Source organism: Aristolochia californica, unplaced genomic scaffold, assembly GCF_029961685.1.
Source record: "Aristolochia californica isolate CCGP_79_NKW_82.1479 unplaced genomic scaffold, dmAriCali1.0.hap1 SCAF_9, whole genome shotgun sequence".
NCBI lineage: Eukaryota > Viridiplantae > Streptophyta > Magnoliopsida > Piperales > Aristolochiaceae > Aristolochia > Aristolochia californica.
In genome coordinates this window covers 35847193-35861205 of record NW_027182290.1, presented here as the reverse complement: position 1 = coordinate 35861205, position 14013 = coordinate 35847193, and the positions used below count along the sequence as shown (strand labels likewise).

Below are 14013 nucleotides of genomic sequence, written 5' to 3'. Positions count from 1 at the left end.
GGAGCAATCTGACTAGTGTGAGAGCATTGTACTTATTCTGTTAATAGACATCACAAATGGCAACAATTTGTTGTACATCATGTTTGAGGCATATCCAATACACCATGTTGGCCAGGTGTTTCTAGGTGCAATAGTAACCTGAATGTCCTCCCGAAGGGGTAGAAAAAAATTCTTCAAGGAGGCGGGGGATACAAGTGTGGAAGACAGCATTACCAATCAGTTTTTGTACATCAAGTAACCTTTGACGATGTGGTAGGGTGGGTGGTTGTTGCTATCTATGAGTAGCTCCTACTGAATTTTGAGAAGTCCGTCATCCTTTTGAATCTCTTGCTCCAACTCTTCAAGACCAGAAAAACAAACCAAAGATACAACTGATAGGTCCATGGATTCTTCCTTTCGTGACAGAGCATCAACAACCTTGGTACTGGTACCAGGTTTGTACTAGGATGAATGGCCCGCCATTGACCATAAAGTTCCTGGAATGGCTATAAAAAATTGAAATTGGAGTTTCAAATTTAACCCATCATTTGTATATACCCATAAAGGAATAGGTATTTTCTCTTGTATGTGCTTCTTAATTTCAGCATTGAGGGTAATAAACCAAGAAAGTCAATGTGAAGGATTCTAATCATAGAACATAGTAGACCAAATATCAACATAATCCCAGTAATTATACCTTTTTGCATTGGGTGCAATTTCTTCATCAGTAATATTATGCTTTCCCCACACTAATGGAGATACAAATTTACTAACAGTGCATCGACTATAGGCAATTGGACTATCAGGATTTTTAATATTTGACAAAGTATTATTATTGGTAACCAATTGAGTGTGAGTCATAATTTTTTCATAATCAAACCAAGAGTTATTATTAGTGACCGGGAAAAATGAATCCTTCAACCACATAGAAATAATTTTCCAAGGATCACCGGTCACGAGCATATCCTAGCGATTAATAACCATAAATTCTTTCGTAATTGGAAGAGTGGTAAATTTTGGTTCAAATAATAATATGTCCTTCATTGACGTAGAAGTTGAAGCTTCGAAAACTTTATTTTTCCCATTATTGTTTGATCTGCCTCTGTCTCTTCCTCTAGCAGATTGGGAATTTCCCCTGCCAGGAAAATGAGTCATTAACCCTGTAGACATTCACAGGTAAGAAAATCAGGTAAGGAGTTATTTTTTCCTTTGATATATTCAATATCAAAATCAAATGCACTTAATTTTGCCTACCAATGGGCAAACATTTGGTTAGAAGCTAAATTTTTAACATCTTTCATAAGAATTTGTTTGTAGAACAATCTACTCATAACAAAAAATGTTGGTTGAGTAAATCATCCTAAAATTTACCAAGATATTTAACAATAGCAAGAGTTTCTGGCTTAATAGTTCAACTAGGCTTGTGTTTTATAGGACTGAATTAAATCATACCAATTCCTCTTTATTAGAAATTGGATTTAATTGTTTGAGTAAGCCTCCATATCTAATATGGGAAGCGTCGATTTTAACAACCTTTTTCCATTGAGGGTTGGCTAAAACAAGACAAGGAAGTTGTCGAGCTCTAGATTTAATTTTTTGGACAACCATGGTATGGGCTTCAATCCAAGGCTCCTGGTTTTTCTTTAATCTATTATAAAGAAGTCTAGAATACCCAAAACTCTTTGTAATTGATTTTTATCCCTAATTTCATCAAGGGATTTAGAAGCAAATTCATTTGTCGAGGAATAATTGTTCCTTTATGAATATCATGGCCCAAAAATCTTATAGAAGTTTGAAATAATTTCATTTTTTGGAACAGAAATCTCAAGACCATTTCATTTAATAATGATTTTGAAAGTTTTTAAATGTTTAAAGTGCGATTCTATAGTTGTAGAGAAGATGAGGATATTCATGATATTTTTGAAATTCAGAATGAACATTTTTTCAATCTGAAAGGCATAACATTTCATTCATAATGCCCAAAAGGAACAATAAATGTAGTTTTATATTTATCTTTTTCATTAGTTTGGATCTGCCAATATCTAGATTTAAGATCAAATTTGGAAAATATTTTAGCAGAATGCAATCTATCTAAAAAATTATTTTTATTAGGAATTGGATATTTAATCCATTTGAGACAATCATTAAGGGTTTATAATTCAACATTATTGACATAAAAAGTTGTACAAATCCATGGAGAATAGGATTTTCTAATCAATCCTCTTTCTAACAAGGTTTGAATTTCTTGTTTGCAGATATCTAAATATTCCTTTTTCATTTGGCTAAGACAAGCTTTTGTAATTCGAATACTGCCGATATGTTCTATTGTGTCAGCCGATGCGTATCGGCGATACGGCCTCCTTGCTCCTCAAATGGATCGTATTTGATTGTGCTCGAACGATTTAAGCCTCAGCCGTCGGCTGGACTCGACTGCCGTGACCACATCTCTTTTTTTATCCCCTTATCCATCTTCGCTTCGCTCTCTGCTCCGTTCCTCTCAAGGCGCTCCCGTCTTCTCCACTTCTACTCTGGCAATGGCGGCAAGTCTCTCTTCCCTCCCTCTCACCCCGTGCACTCCTTCTTGCCGGACGTATTCTTCGCCCAAACAGGGCCTCAAAATCCCCGTCTTCCGAATCCCTACTCCCAGTTTTTCTCGCCGGAGAGCCTCCTTCGTCACTCCCCTTGCCACTTCTGCAGTCTCTCCTAAGGTCGAAGAACTGGGACAAAACCTCAAAACTCTCACCTTAGAAGAAGCTCGAAGCCTTGTCGATTGGCTACAGGAGGAGCTAGGTGTATCCGCGGCTGCCTTCGCACCTGCGGGCGTTGCTGCGGCTCCTGGTGCAGCTGGAGCTGAGACTGCTCCAGCGCCAGTCGAGGAGAAGACGGAATTCGATGTGGTGATTGAGGATGTCCCAAGCAATGCAAGAATTGCAACAATTAAGGTCGTGAGGACTTTGACGAGCCTAGCATTGAAGGAGGCCAAAGAATTAATTGAGGGGTTGCCCAAGAAGTGTAAGGAGGGGGTGTCGAAGGAGGATGCTGAGCTGATAAAGAAGCAGTTGGAGGAGGTTGGAGCCAAGTGTTCTATTGTGTAGAACTCGGGAGAAGATGTTGGGTGGACGATACTTGAGGTTTGAACTCTCTCCTTCTTTTTCTACCCTGAATCTCCAATTTGGAATTTGTACTGGATTTTCTTAGGCTTCTGCTGCATTATGTCTTTCTTGCTACAATGCTGTAACCGTATTTGTCCTGTCTGAACTGAATATTTATATGAGATAAGTTCTGTTGATGGGCTTGTGAGTGATAGATAGGCTTGTCCCAAGATCAAAACAAAAAAGAAAAAATATTTCCTATCCAATGGAAGGTTAAGGGCATTATCACCAATGGGAGCAAATTGTCAGTTCTGGAATGGTCACGGGGACTATCCCAAAATGGGCAACTTAGTTATTTCATGTTGTTGTTTTGTTGATGATAATCTACATAATCATAATGATCTTACTAATTCACTTAAGTTGATTCCTTGGTGACAGACTTCTGCGATCATTCAAAGAACATAGTAAAGGATATAAACATGTAAAAGTGGGAACTTAGGTTTCTGGTCTGTTATGGTATCATATAAGTTTCATATAATTCTCATGGCTGTTGGTTGGACTCTCTCGGTCCTGCTGCAAATGTGGGATATACTGCCTAGCTGATGGGTCCTAGTGATTACTTTCTATTAGTTTTCTTTTATTTGCACTAGTTTGTTTATGTGTTTATTTAATATCTTTGGAAAATATCATGCCCATGTGCTTGATCCTGGTGATGGAAAGACAGTGGCTAGAGCTCATTGAAATGATAGAAAATTTTAAAGTTTCTCTTGGTCATTTGAAGTTCTTCTCCTTTCCTTGGTACTTTAAGAACCAATTCAAGGGAACTACTCTTGAACTAGTTTCTTAATGATGTCTTATATCAACGACATTGTAATGGTTCTCTCTTCTTGTGCTTGCATGAAAGTTTCCTTCTGGTTCAGTGGGTTTATGATCCAAAACCGTGCGACTGTTGTATGAGTTTGAGAGAGTTGTATTAGGAATGACAGTGGCTAGAGCTCATTGAAATGATAGAAAAATTTACAGTTTCTCTTGGTCATTTGAAGTTCTTCTCCTTTCCTTAGTATTTTAAGAACCGATTCAAGGGAACTACTCTTGAACTAATTTCTTAATGATGTCTAATATCAGTGACATTGTAATGGTTCTCTCTTCTAGTGCTTGCATGAAAGTTTCCTTCTGGTTCTATCCAAAACTCTGTGACTGTTGTATGAGTTTGAGAGAGTTGTATTAGGAATGACAGTGGCTAGAACTCATTGAAATGATAGAAAATTTTAAGTTTCTCTTGGTCATTTGAAGTTCTTCTCCTTTCCTTAGTACTTTAAAAACCAATTCAAGGGAATTACTCTTGAACTAGTTTCTTAATGACGTCTAATATCAGCGACGTTGTAATGGTTCTTTCTTCTTGTGCTTGCATGAAAGTTTCCTTCTGGTTCAGTGGGTTTATGATCCAAAACTGTGTGACTGTTGTATGAGTACTTTAACATGACCAGAACTTGAATGGAATTGTTGTTCCTGTGTAGGTGACACAGTACAATCAATGCCAGTGATTTACCAAGCAGGCAGTGTGATGTGATGCAGAGCTTTTCGTCTAACGAATCCACCTCTCTTGGGGTTGGATACTTGCAATAAATTTGTATTTTTCTAGAAGTGTTCTCCTTTTTGTTGTAGTTAGAATGATGCAGTCTTGTAAGGTCATTGTTAATTTGTCAAATAGCTCTTCTGTTTCTTGTTGAAGCAGAATTTTCCTTTATTTGATATGGAGTTGAAACTTTTCATTTGTCAAATATGACTCAGAAGAGCAAATATGAATTCGTGTCTTCGTAATCTTATTCACAGCACGGTCGTCTGTAACAAGCATAACGAGTAAATTCAAAAGGTAGGACTCCGCAGGGCTAAACAAAATCCTTTGATTGAGAGGTGGGATTACACCCCAGTAGAAGGAATGTGTGGTCCTTTTTTTAATTTTTTTTATTAATACAACAAGACAAAAAAATATTTTGGATAAATTTTAATACGATTTTATTATATAACATATATAAAAAGCATGCAATGCATTTTGAAATTAAAATAATATTATAAAATTTTAATTAAATAATTCTCAACGAAGAATAAATAAAATAAATTCATATCTTTCATTCTTATTTGATCATAGAATTCACCCTGGTTTTAATTCTTTCCAAAATGCTTAGAATTCAAAATGTCATCTCTTTCTCTCAATCTTTTAATTAATGTTATTGTTTAAATTGTTTATAAAAGTTATTAAATATATTTTAATAATTAAGAAATCAAGTAAGCATAAACATAACCATTAATTATTGTAGTTGTTTATTACTGCTTAAATTTATTGTTTTTAAATTCTAGTAGTCATAACTAAAATATTTATTGTATTATCCATTATTATTAGTTAAAATTAATTGTAATGATAATTATGTTTGATAGTAGTAATGCTTTATAATAATAATTAACATATCAATGTTTGACATTCGTATTATTGTTACATATTTGATGTGATAATGTTTACTAATTTAAGGTTTATCAATTATTATTGTTAAACCCACCCCAATTAGTCAATTATTTTCGCCCATCACAATGGTTTAAGACCAGGGAAAATCCGGATCAGCAAGTCAAATATACGAAGCACGACTGACCCGACTCAAGTCCTGACCCACCTGCCTCTCGTTATCGTAATTCGAAGGCAGGTCAGGTATTGGAGAACCGACCCGCTGGTTCACAAGCCAAATCGCCAAACCATGCTTATTAGTCATATATGCCCATCAAATTTGTTTTTCGTCCATCTCCGTCGAAACTTGCGTTAAACCAATTTCTCACGATTTTCATAGTCGAGAACTTGCTGTTATTACCCGTTTCCTCTCCGTCTCCGCGATCGATTTCTTCGCACGAATAGCGAACGAGAGAGAGAGAGAAGGCAGAAACAGAAAAGACTAAGATAATAAATAACCGTAAATACTGTTTCGTGTAATCGTGTGCTGTTCAAGGTACTCTCCTGCCCTTCTCTCCCTTTTTTCCCTTTCCTTTTTTGCTTGTATTATTTTACTCTTCTTCACTAAATTCCTTTTGAACTGAACAACCTATCGAAGGTTGGAGCAATTTTTCAAAAATGGATGACTCGTCGCCGGCTAAAACCCTAGACGGCTCGGAAGGGAAGGTCGCCGCTGGGGTTCCTGATGCGAATCCGACCGACTTAGGATTAGGGTTAGGGTTGCAGTCTAGGGTTCACAATGATGGCGGTGCGACGGTCTCTGGTCTCGGTGGGTGTCGCGATGACGAGGCCGAGAATGCAGGCAATGGCGCCGTTATCGTTGATAAGCTGGAGGTTTCGCTCGATGAAATCAGGGTTTCTGTTGAGGAAGTGATGGAGGAGAACGTCACTGTGGGTTCTGGCGGTGAGGAGTTGGCGAAGAGGAGAGTGGAAGAATCGGAGGTTAAGGAGATTCGAGTTGAAATTTTACTCGGTAAGAATGGGAGCGGTGGAAGAGTAGGAGGCGTGGGGCTTTCAGTAGATGAGAATGATGTTGCTGCTGGTGCTGATGGTGCTGATGGGTGCAGAAATCTTAGTGCTGGAGAGGGTAACAAAGGTGAAGCTTCGAAGGATGGGACCGTGGGGAAAGACGAGGAGGAAGAGGAGGAAGAGGAGGAAGAGGAGGGGGGTGAGTCTGGTGATCAAGACGTGCAGTTCGCTGTGGGTGATTTTGTCTGGGGTAAAATCAAGTCTCATCCCTGGTGGCCTGGACAAATCTATGACCCTTTAGAGGCATCAGATTATGCTGGTAGATTCCGTCGGCGGGACCGGCTCCTTGTTGCATACTTTGGGGATGGGACTTTTGCCTGGTGCTACCCGTCTCAACTCAAGCCTTTCGGAAAGGATTTTGCTCGACTATATAACCAGAGCAGTTCGAGAAGCTTTATTAATGCTGTGGAAAAGGCATTGGACGAGTTTGGTCGATGTGTGGAGTCGCAGATGACTTGTTCCTGCGTGGAAGCGCGGCCAAAGCTTGTTAAACCATTCACTATGAACTCAGGGATCAAGGAAGGAGTCACGGTTCCGGAGGGCTGGATTGCTGAACATTCAATCACTAGGTTTCAACCGGTGGACTTCCTTTGCGGCCTCAAAGATGTAGCTCAGGCTGTTTCAGTTAGCAATACGCTTGAACTTACTGTGTTGAAGAGTCGCTTGTCGGCTTTTTATCATGCTAGAGGATATGGTGATTTGCCCGTGTTCTATGACCCTCAAGGAATTACAGACCCTGAAGAAATTGGGGATATTCACCTATCTGAGAGAACCGAGCTTGAGGGAAGGACAGACGGCCCGAGTAAAGTAGATGGAGGGGAGTCGCTTACATCGGGAGTGACTAACCAAAAGGGCAATGGCTCATCCTTGAAAGGACCAGATATTGCAGAGGATAAGTTGTTACAGAGAAAGAAGCAGAGAAGCATGTCCGAGTTAATGGCTGGTGGCACGGATTCTGATGTCGAAAATGGCAGTCATGGCGGTGCCGAAGGAGGCAAAGAGCAGGGTAAATCAGCTTCTGCTTCCAAGAAGCGAAAGAAATCTGAGCAGTCTTCTCCTGTGCAGGAAGGGAAGGACGAGATGAAACATGCCTCAAAATCTGGGAAACATAAGAAGGCCGATAGCTATGCGTCTCTTTCCGTGTCCGTAGAAGAAGATAAACCTTGTGATGATGAAAATCAAGATGATGGGGCTGATGAAGGAAACCTTCTGTCTTCTCCAAGGAAGCGGAAAAAGAGCAAGTATTTGTCTCCACCTTACACGATGCTTAGTAGTAAAACTAGTAATTCCTTGAAGGAAGGGGAAGGAGAACGGGAAGTAGAAGCCACCCCAAAGCTTTTGAAAATTTCTGAGATCGGTGAGGGTATGAAAAAAGCTGCCGCCAAGCTTACTGGAGCCCCTCCTATCATAAAATGCAGCGGCGAAACCTTTCAGAAAAAGGCTTCTAAGAAAGTTGATGCCGAAGAAAAGACACCTCGGAGCTCCAGCCCACGGACTCCAAAATTGAAGGAGAAAAAACTTGTCATTGACGAGTATAATGTTGCTCCACAAGATATGCTTTCTGACTTAAGCTCCACAGCTGTTAATCCTCTTTTTCTGGGGGAGGATGAGTCTTCGGATTCTATTAAGGCCTTCTTTGAGAAGTTCAGAAATTCTCTGTACGTTAGAGGCTCTGACTATAACACTTACAAGGGGGGAAAAAAAAGAAAACTCTCAACGATTAAAGATGCAGATGGAACTGAAAAATCTGAAGGCAAATCGGGACCAAAGGAGTCCGGTGGCAGAAAGTCCTCCAAGGGTTCTGGTGGAGGCGGAGCTGATCATCGTGGACGAGAAGGGTCTTCTGGTCGAAAGAAGATATCATCATTCACCGAGCCTAAGAATACTATGCCACCGGGAAATGAACATTCCGAAGGGACCAAGGAGACCGAAGGTAAAGCTGTACATAAAAAACGGAAGCTAGGAGAAGAAGAAAATTCCGACGGTTCCAGGAAGAGAACCGGAGAGAGAGCTTCTGAAAAAGTCTGTACACTTGACAGTGCTAATGTTTACTCTCATACTGAGGCAAACCACAAGGAAGTTAACGGAGGTGGTCCGGCCGCCATTCTCCTGACATTTGGCCAAGGTACCACTTTCCCTTCAAATGAAGATTTGATTACAATATTTGACAAATTTGGGGAGCTTAATAAATCAGAGACAGAAGTGCTAGAGGACTTGGGCTGTGCTCGGGTGGTCTTCACGAGGAGCTCCGACGCCGAGAAAGCCTTCAATAGTTTGGACAAAATCAGTGCTCTGAGGACTGTCGTTGTTAGTTACCGTTTACGGTATATTTCAGCTCCATCCAGGGCGTCTGAAGTCGAAAACAATGTAGCTCAAAATCAGGCGAAAGCATCCACGTCCGATGATGATAAGGATGGAGCTCCAGTAGGCTTCGGATCACTCGTTCCTGGCTCTGGGATTGGGAATGATCCTACACCGACGTCTTCCCCAGCAACTCTCTTGGTGATAAAGAAGAACCTGGAGACTATGATGTCTACCCTGACAGACTCGGGGGATGGTGATATGGGTTCTGAGGAGAAGCTATCACCGGAGGTGAGCGCCAATTTGATAGGCGAGATAAGTGGGCTGTTGAAAAAGGTGACGAAACTAGTCGACTCTTCATCACAAGCATAGTCTGTTCAGGTTTCCTCCAAATGGGTAAACCTTTAGTTTTAGGTGGTCTTTAGTTTTCTGCTGCTGTTTGTAGGCTGCTGTGTAGTTGTACAATGATGGTATGTGGTGGTTCATTGTGACATATAGATTACTGGTTTTACTGCTGGTGGAGTTATACAATTACAGTTTACTCATACAGGGAAGTAATCTGTTCTTCTTTTTTCTTCATTTCTAATCTCTGGCCTGTTATATCCTTCCCATTCCAGAGATCAGTAATTACAAACTGCTACAATTTAGGTGTGGAGTGTAGTGTAGTGTCTCGACCACAAACGCTGAAATGCATTTCAATACTTCCCTAGTTCCAAATGGATCGAATCCTGTAAAATAGTTTTTGAGATTTCATCTTCCTTCTGTGTGCACCAACAGCAACCTGGACTGACTGGATCCTACAGATTTTAACCTGCGGTGATTAACAGCCAGACTGTTACCAAACATATAAAGCACATTTGGGAAGCATGATTCAACTTCACCTGATTGCTAATATTATCAGAATTTATTCCATATGTATTGTATGCCTTCACCTGAAGAAACTGACTTCACTCCATGATTGCTACTACTACCAGAATTTATTCTAAAAATATTGAATAACTCCACAGTCTACAAGTTTAATTGTCAGGATTTGGTAGATAATGAATAAAATAGCTCATTAGTGAAGCAATCCACACAGCTGAATGCAATAGAGATTCAGCTCATTAGTGTTGAACGGATGGCTGCTACTTCATGGTTAGGGTGCTGCCTTCTCTTTCTGAAACAGCAAATCCCCGCGCCACTGAAACAACCAAACAGAGGCACATGAACGGTGTAAACCATCGCAAGCACCCAGTATTTGCAAATTACAAAATCACGGACTAGAGCTTGAGAAAGTAAAACACTGGGAAGACCAAGGGATGTTCACTTGTTATTACGCCAAATAAGCAAAAAAAAAGGCTTTAGTATCGGTTTTTCATGATATTGCATTACATACTCCATGAACCTTGAAGAAATCCAAGAACCAGATCATTAGAAAAGAATATTCCTACTCCATTACAGCAAGACCACCAGCAGCTTTAATCTTCTCTATTATGTCATTGGCTTCCTCCTTGGTGACTCCTTGTTTCAGCAATACAGGTGCCTTCTCAACCAAATCTTTTGCTTCCTTTAATCCAAGATTAGTGAAAGTTCTGACCTCTTTAATCACCTTAATCTTTGCAGCAGTATCAAACTTCTCCAGTTTCACATCAAACGCTGTTTTCTCTGTCTTTTTCTCCTCTGCCTTTGCTGAACCTGCAGAACCACTATGTGCACCGAAGCCCATGTTATCAGATGAAACTGTTTGCATTTTAGGATGTCGTAACTTCTCTCTAAGAGTGGGGCCGATTTGCTTACGTTCTTCTGGAGGTAGAGCAGCTATCCCGTCTGCAAGCTGGACAACCTTCTCAGAGGGAGGCGGTCGTGGGGCATATGGATCATACACCGAGGGATACTTGTACCTTTTTGGCTTGGATTTTGGGTCTCTAGGTACATAATCAAGATGGAGTTGACGGCATAGAATAGGACATTTCCTTCTTTTATCAGCCAATAAAGAGGATTCACGAAATATTCTCAGAAATCCAAAACTTCTCATGATTTCCACCTTTAAAATGGAGTTTCATGGATAAATATGCTTATCCATTGTGCAGGGAGATTCTCTTTGTGGATGAAAATAGATTTTTTTAAGTCCAATAGCTGTTTACCTGCAGAAAAGGAAACATGCTAAGTTAACATCTTCCAGCACCTAAAACCACCTATGCAATAAAAGGACCATCTCAAACATGCTAAAGGCTTGGAGAAGATCAGAGCCATATTCTCAAGGATGCATTTGATCAGATATCAGAACTCCAAGACATCCTAGTGGTCCACTTTATGACCCATGAAAGCAATACTCAAAAAGATATGTAACAAAATGGAAGTAAATCACATCATAATTATCCAGAAAAATTGGACAATGTAGCCACAAGTTTACCAAATGTATTCCCCCTAGACACTTTTTGGTTAGGTACTTTAACATCAAAAAGCTCATATATAGAGAGTATCATTTACATTAGCTACAGCTTTGGGTAAGAGTAACACCGGGCATGTAAAGTAAAAGTTGAGGTGCCAACATTAATGCTTGAAAGATGTAGAATACCTAGAGAACTAAATGGGAGAAAGAAACCTGGTTATAGCCATCGGTAAGGCATTGCTCATTGAACTGAGGAAACACAACATAAGGCATCTAGACTGCCACTCAATCAAACAATTTTACTAACAGAGAACAACCAGCATGTGGCATGTTACCTATAAAAACCATCATCCAGCCATCAACCATCCTCAGTTTATATCAAGCAATTCAAAGACTAATCCGCACATGAAAAAGAACAAAATCTAAATAAATCTAATCAATCTTGCATGAACCCTAATCCCAAAGAGATGAACTGATTGTTAACCATTTTTTTTTTTTTTTTGAAGTACCAATTATTGACAACTGAAAATATTGCCGATACCAAAATAGAGAATTAAGAAACCAATAACAGGTATGTCTTCTTAACTAGTGTCAAGGCTAGTCATACTGTAAGAGATAGTGCTATCGAGATCCTGCACATCTGCCACACATACTAGGTCGAAACAATCCCTCCATATGACGGACAACGAGACGCTGTTCTGGCTTGTTGATTCTGCACTGCTTCAACATTTCGGTGAATAATTGACGTTCGCATTCCTCTTTGACTTCGTCCTTTAATGATCAGACAAGCCCGAAATAATCCAAAATTTGAATGCTTAGCATAATAACTAAACAGGTAAGCATTTGAAATCTATCCGAGAGAAAAACGAAGAAAGCAAAACTCGTAGCTTCAGAGTTGAAATATAGCATGCATCGACACTGTTGCGTTTCGTCAGAGAGAAAAATTACCTTCGCCGGGAAGGTTTATTGTACACGGCTAAGTTCTAACGAGAGCGTTTCTCAGTCGGAAGAAAAACCGTCTCGGTATATCGCCTAAACCCTTTTAAACCCTTCGAGTTCAAGCCACGATGTGATCACTGTGTCACAGAGACACTCAGGTTACATGCTCCGAGATTCCGTTGCAATCCGAGGGCCTACCAAGCAAAAGGATTTACATGGAGAGGTTCGTAACCTTCGGCTCAGCCCGGCTAACGGGGCCCGACCTACCCCGCACATGAAAAATGCATTTATTTGGAAAATTTGGGATCCGAAAAGACTGATACCGGGAGGTCAATTTTTTATTTTTATTCGATTTTTTGTCATTTATTAAATAAATACTTTTGATGAATTAGTATTCAGGAAATTTTACTTTGTTACCTATATATGATTTATTAACTAAAATAGTAAGTTATTTCGTACTAAATAACAAATTACCTGATTCTATATAAAAATCATTTATAATTTATTAACTAAAATAGCAAATTATTTCTTAATATTTTTGGGAATTTTACCAAAGTAACCAATTAAATTTTTTTATTAACTAAATAGCCAATTTCTTATTTATTTGTTAAATTAAAACCAAATTATTAAATATAATAAAGCTAAGGATATTCCAACGAGGCGCCTATCAGCCTCCCTTTCTTCCTTTCATCTTGCAAGCTCTTTCTCATTCTCCTCCTCCTTCAATCTTTTCTACTTCCGCCAAAGCTCCCCCCAGAGGTCTTTTGGTGTTGCCATGAGTCTCCTCTATTGCGAATATTCGAGGCATGCCAAAATCGGTAGTCACGCAGACGAAATGGTATTGACACGAAAGAAAACAATTATTAGTGGAGATTGGACTTAGTACAATGGTCATTCGTACACACCATCCTTAGTTTAACCTTGTAAAAGTGTTGCCCCCGTATGAAGATCCTTCACACAAAAAGAAGTAGGTAAGAATTCAATGGAAGTATGATTAAAGTGACATAATTGAGAAATATAAATAAAATTCTTTTGCATGGTAGGAACAAAAAGAACATTATTTAAGAAAAAATTCCATGAATGTGTAGAGAGATATGTAACCAGCATGAGTATTAGGAAAACCCGTGCCATCAACAATCAAAATGTTGTCAGTGCCGCCATAAGGAGTATGAATAGAGAGATTACTCAAGTCGGTGGTAACATGGTGTGATGCTCCACTGTATAGAAGCTAAGGAGAACTAATAGGAGAGTTGGTTTTTGCAAGATGTGCTCGTGGTTGCCATGATGCTGAAGGGCAAGGTTGCCAATGAGAGGGGTAGCGAGGAGCCTAGGAAGGTGGCAGAGGCCGTTGCATTAAGAGAAAGACAGGGCATTGTGGAATGGTGTCCTTTTTTCCCAGCACAACTGGCAACCACCGAGGTAGGGTTGAGGCTGAGACCGACAATCCGGAGGGACGATGTTGTAGAGACCTGAGGCAGTACTTGGCTGTGAGCGGTAGGAAGGCACCCCTTGTCGTCGGTGATTACGATTACCTAATTTTTCGGAATTGGAGCGAGAGAACTGGCGGGATTTGCAGAGGCTGGAAGTGGAGAGGAGTGAGCTTGATGGATACGTAGCGAAAGTTCTTTGTTGATGAGATTTTCATGCAGCTCATCAAAAGAAATCGGTAATATTTGAGACCCCTTAGTGGTAATACGTCACAACCATTGATAATATTAACAAGTGATTTGTACTCATCATCGAGGCTATCCAAAAAAATTTTAGTGAAATCCTCTGGATCCATAGGTTTTCCTAGGGCCACAAGT

The 14013-nt window shown here is 39.8% G+C and overlaps 3 protein-coding genes across 4 annotated transcripts; 2 read left to right on the top strand and 1 right to left on the bottom strand.

The window, feature by feature from the left end:
* Window positions 1-2404: 2404 nt before the first annotated feature.
* LOC137941378 (large ribosomal subunit protein bL12c-like) lies at window positions 2405-4871 on the top strand. Its single transcript, XM_068786760.1, has 2 exons — window positions 2405-3110; window positions 4589-4871. The coding sequence occupies exon 1, from the start codon at window positions 2514-2516 to the stop codon at window positions 3072-3074; it is 561 nt and encodes a 186-aa protein (XP_068642861.1). The 5' UTR covers window positions 2405-2513; the 3' UTR covers window positions 3075-3110; window positions 4589-4871.
* A 1100-nt stretch (window positions 4872-5971) lies between these two features.
* On the top strand, window positions 5972-9477 carry LOC137941842 (PWWP domain-containing protein 3-like). The gene is made up of 2 exons (XM_068787438.1): window positions 5972-6064; window positions 6167-9477. The coding sequence occupies exon 2, from the start codon at window positions 6187-6189 to the stop codon at window positions 9268-9270; it is 3084 nt and encodes a 1027-aa protein (XP_068643539.1). The 5' UTR covers window positions 5972-6064; window positions 6167-6186; the 3' UTR covers window positions 9271-9477.
* Window positions 9478-10220: 743 nt separating this feature from the next.
* On the bottom strand, window positions 10221-12268 carry LOC137942102 (uncharacterized). Of its 2 annotated transcripts, none has more exons than XM_068787783.1 (2): window positions 12218-12268; window positions 10221-11021 (listed from the first exon to the last, which is right to left on the bottom strand). In XM_068787783.1, exon 2 carries the CDS (start codon window positions 10910-10912, stop codon window positions 10325-10327), a length of 588 nt encoding a protein of 195 aa, XP_068643884.1. In that variant the 5' UTR covers window positions 10913-11021; window positions 12218-12268; the 3' UTR covers window positions 10221-10324. The 2 variants fall into 2 exon arrangements, with proteins under 2 accessions (XP_068643884.1, XP_068643885.1); XM_068787784.1 differs by lacking the exon at window positions 12218-12268 and adding an exon at window positions 11483-11555.
* Between the last annotated feature and the right edge of the window lie 1745 nt (window positions 12269-14013).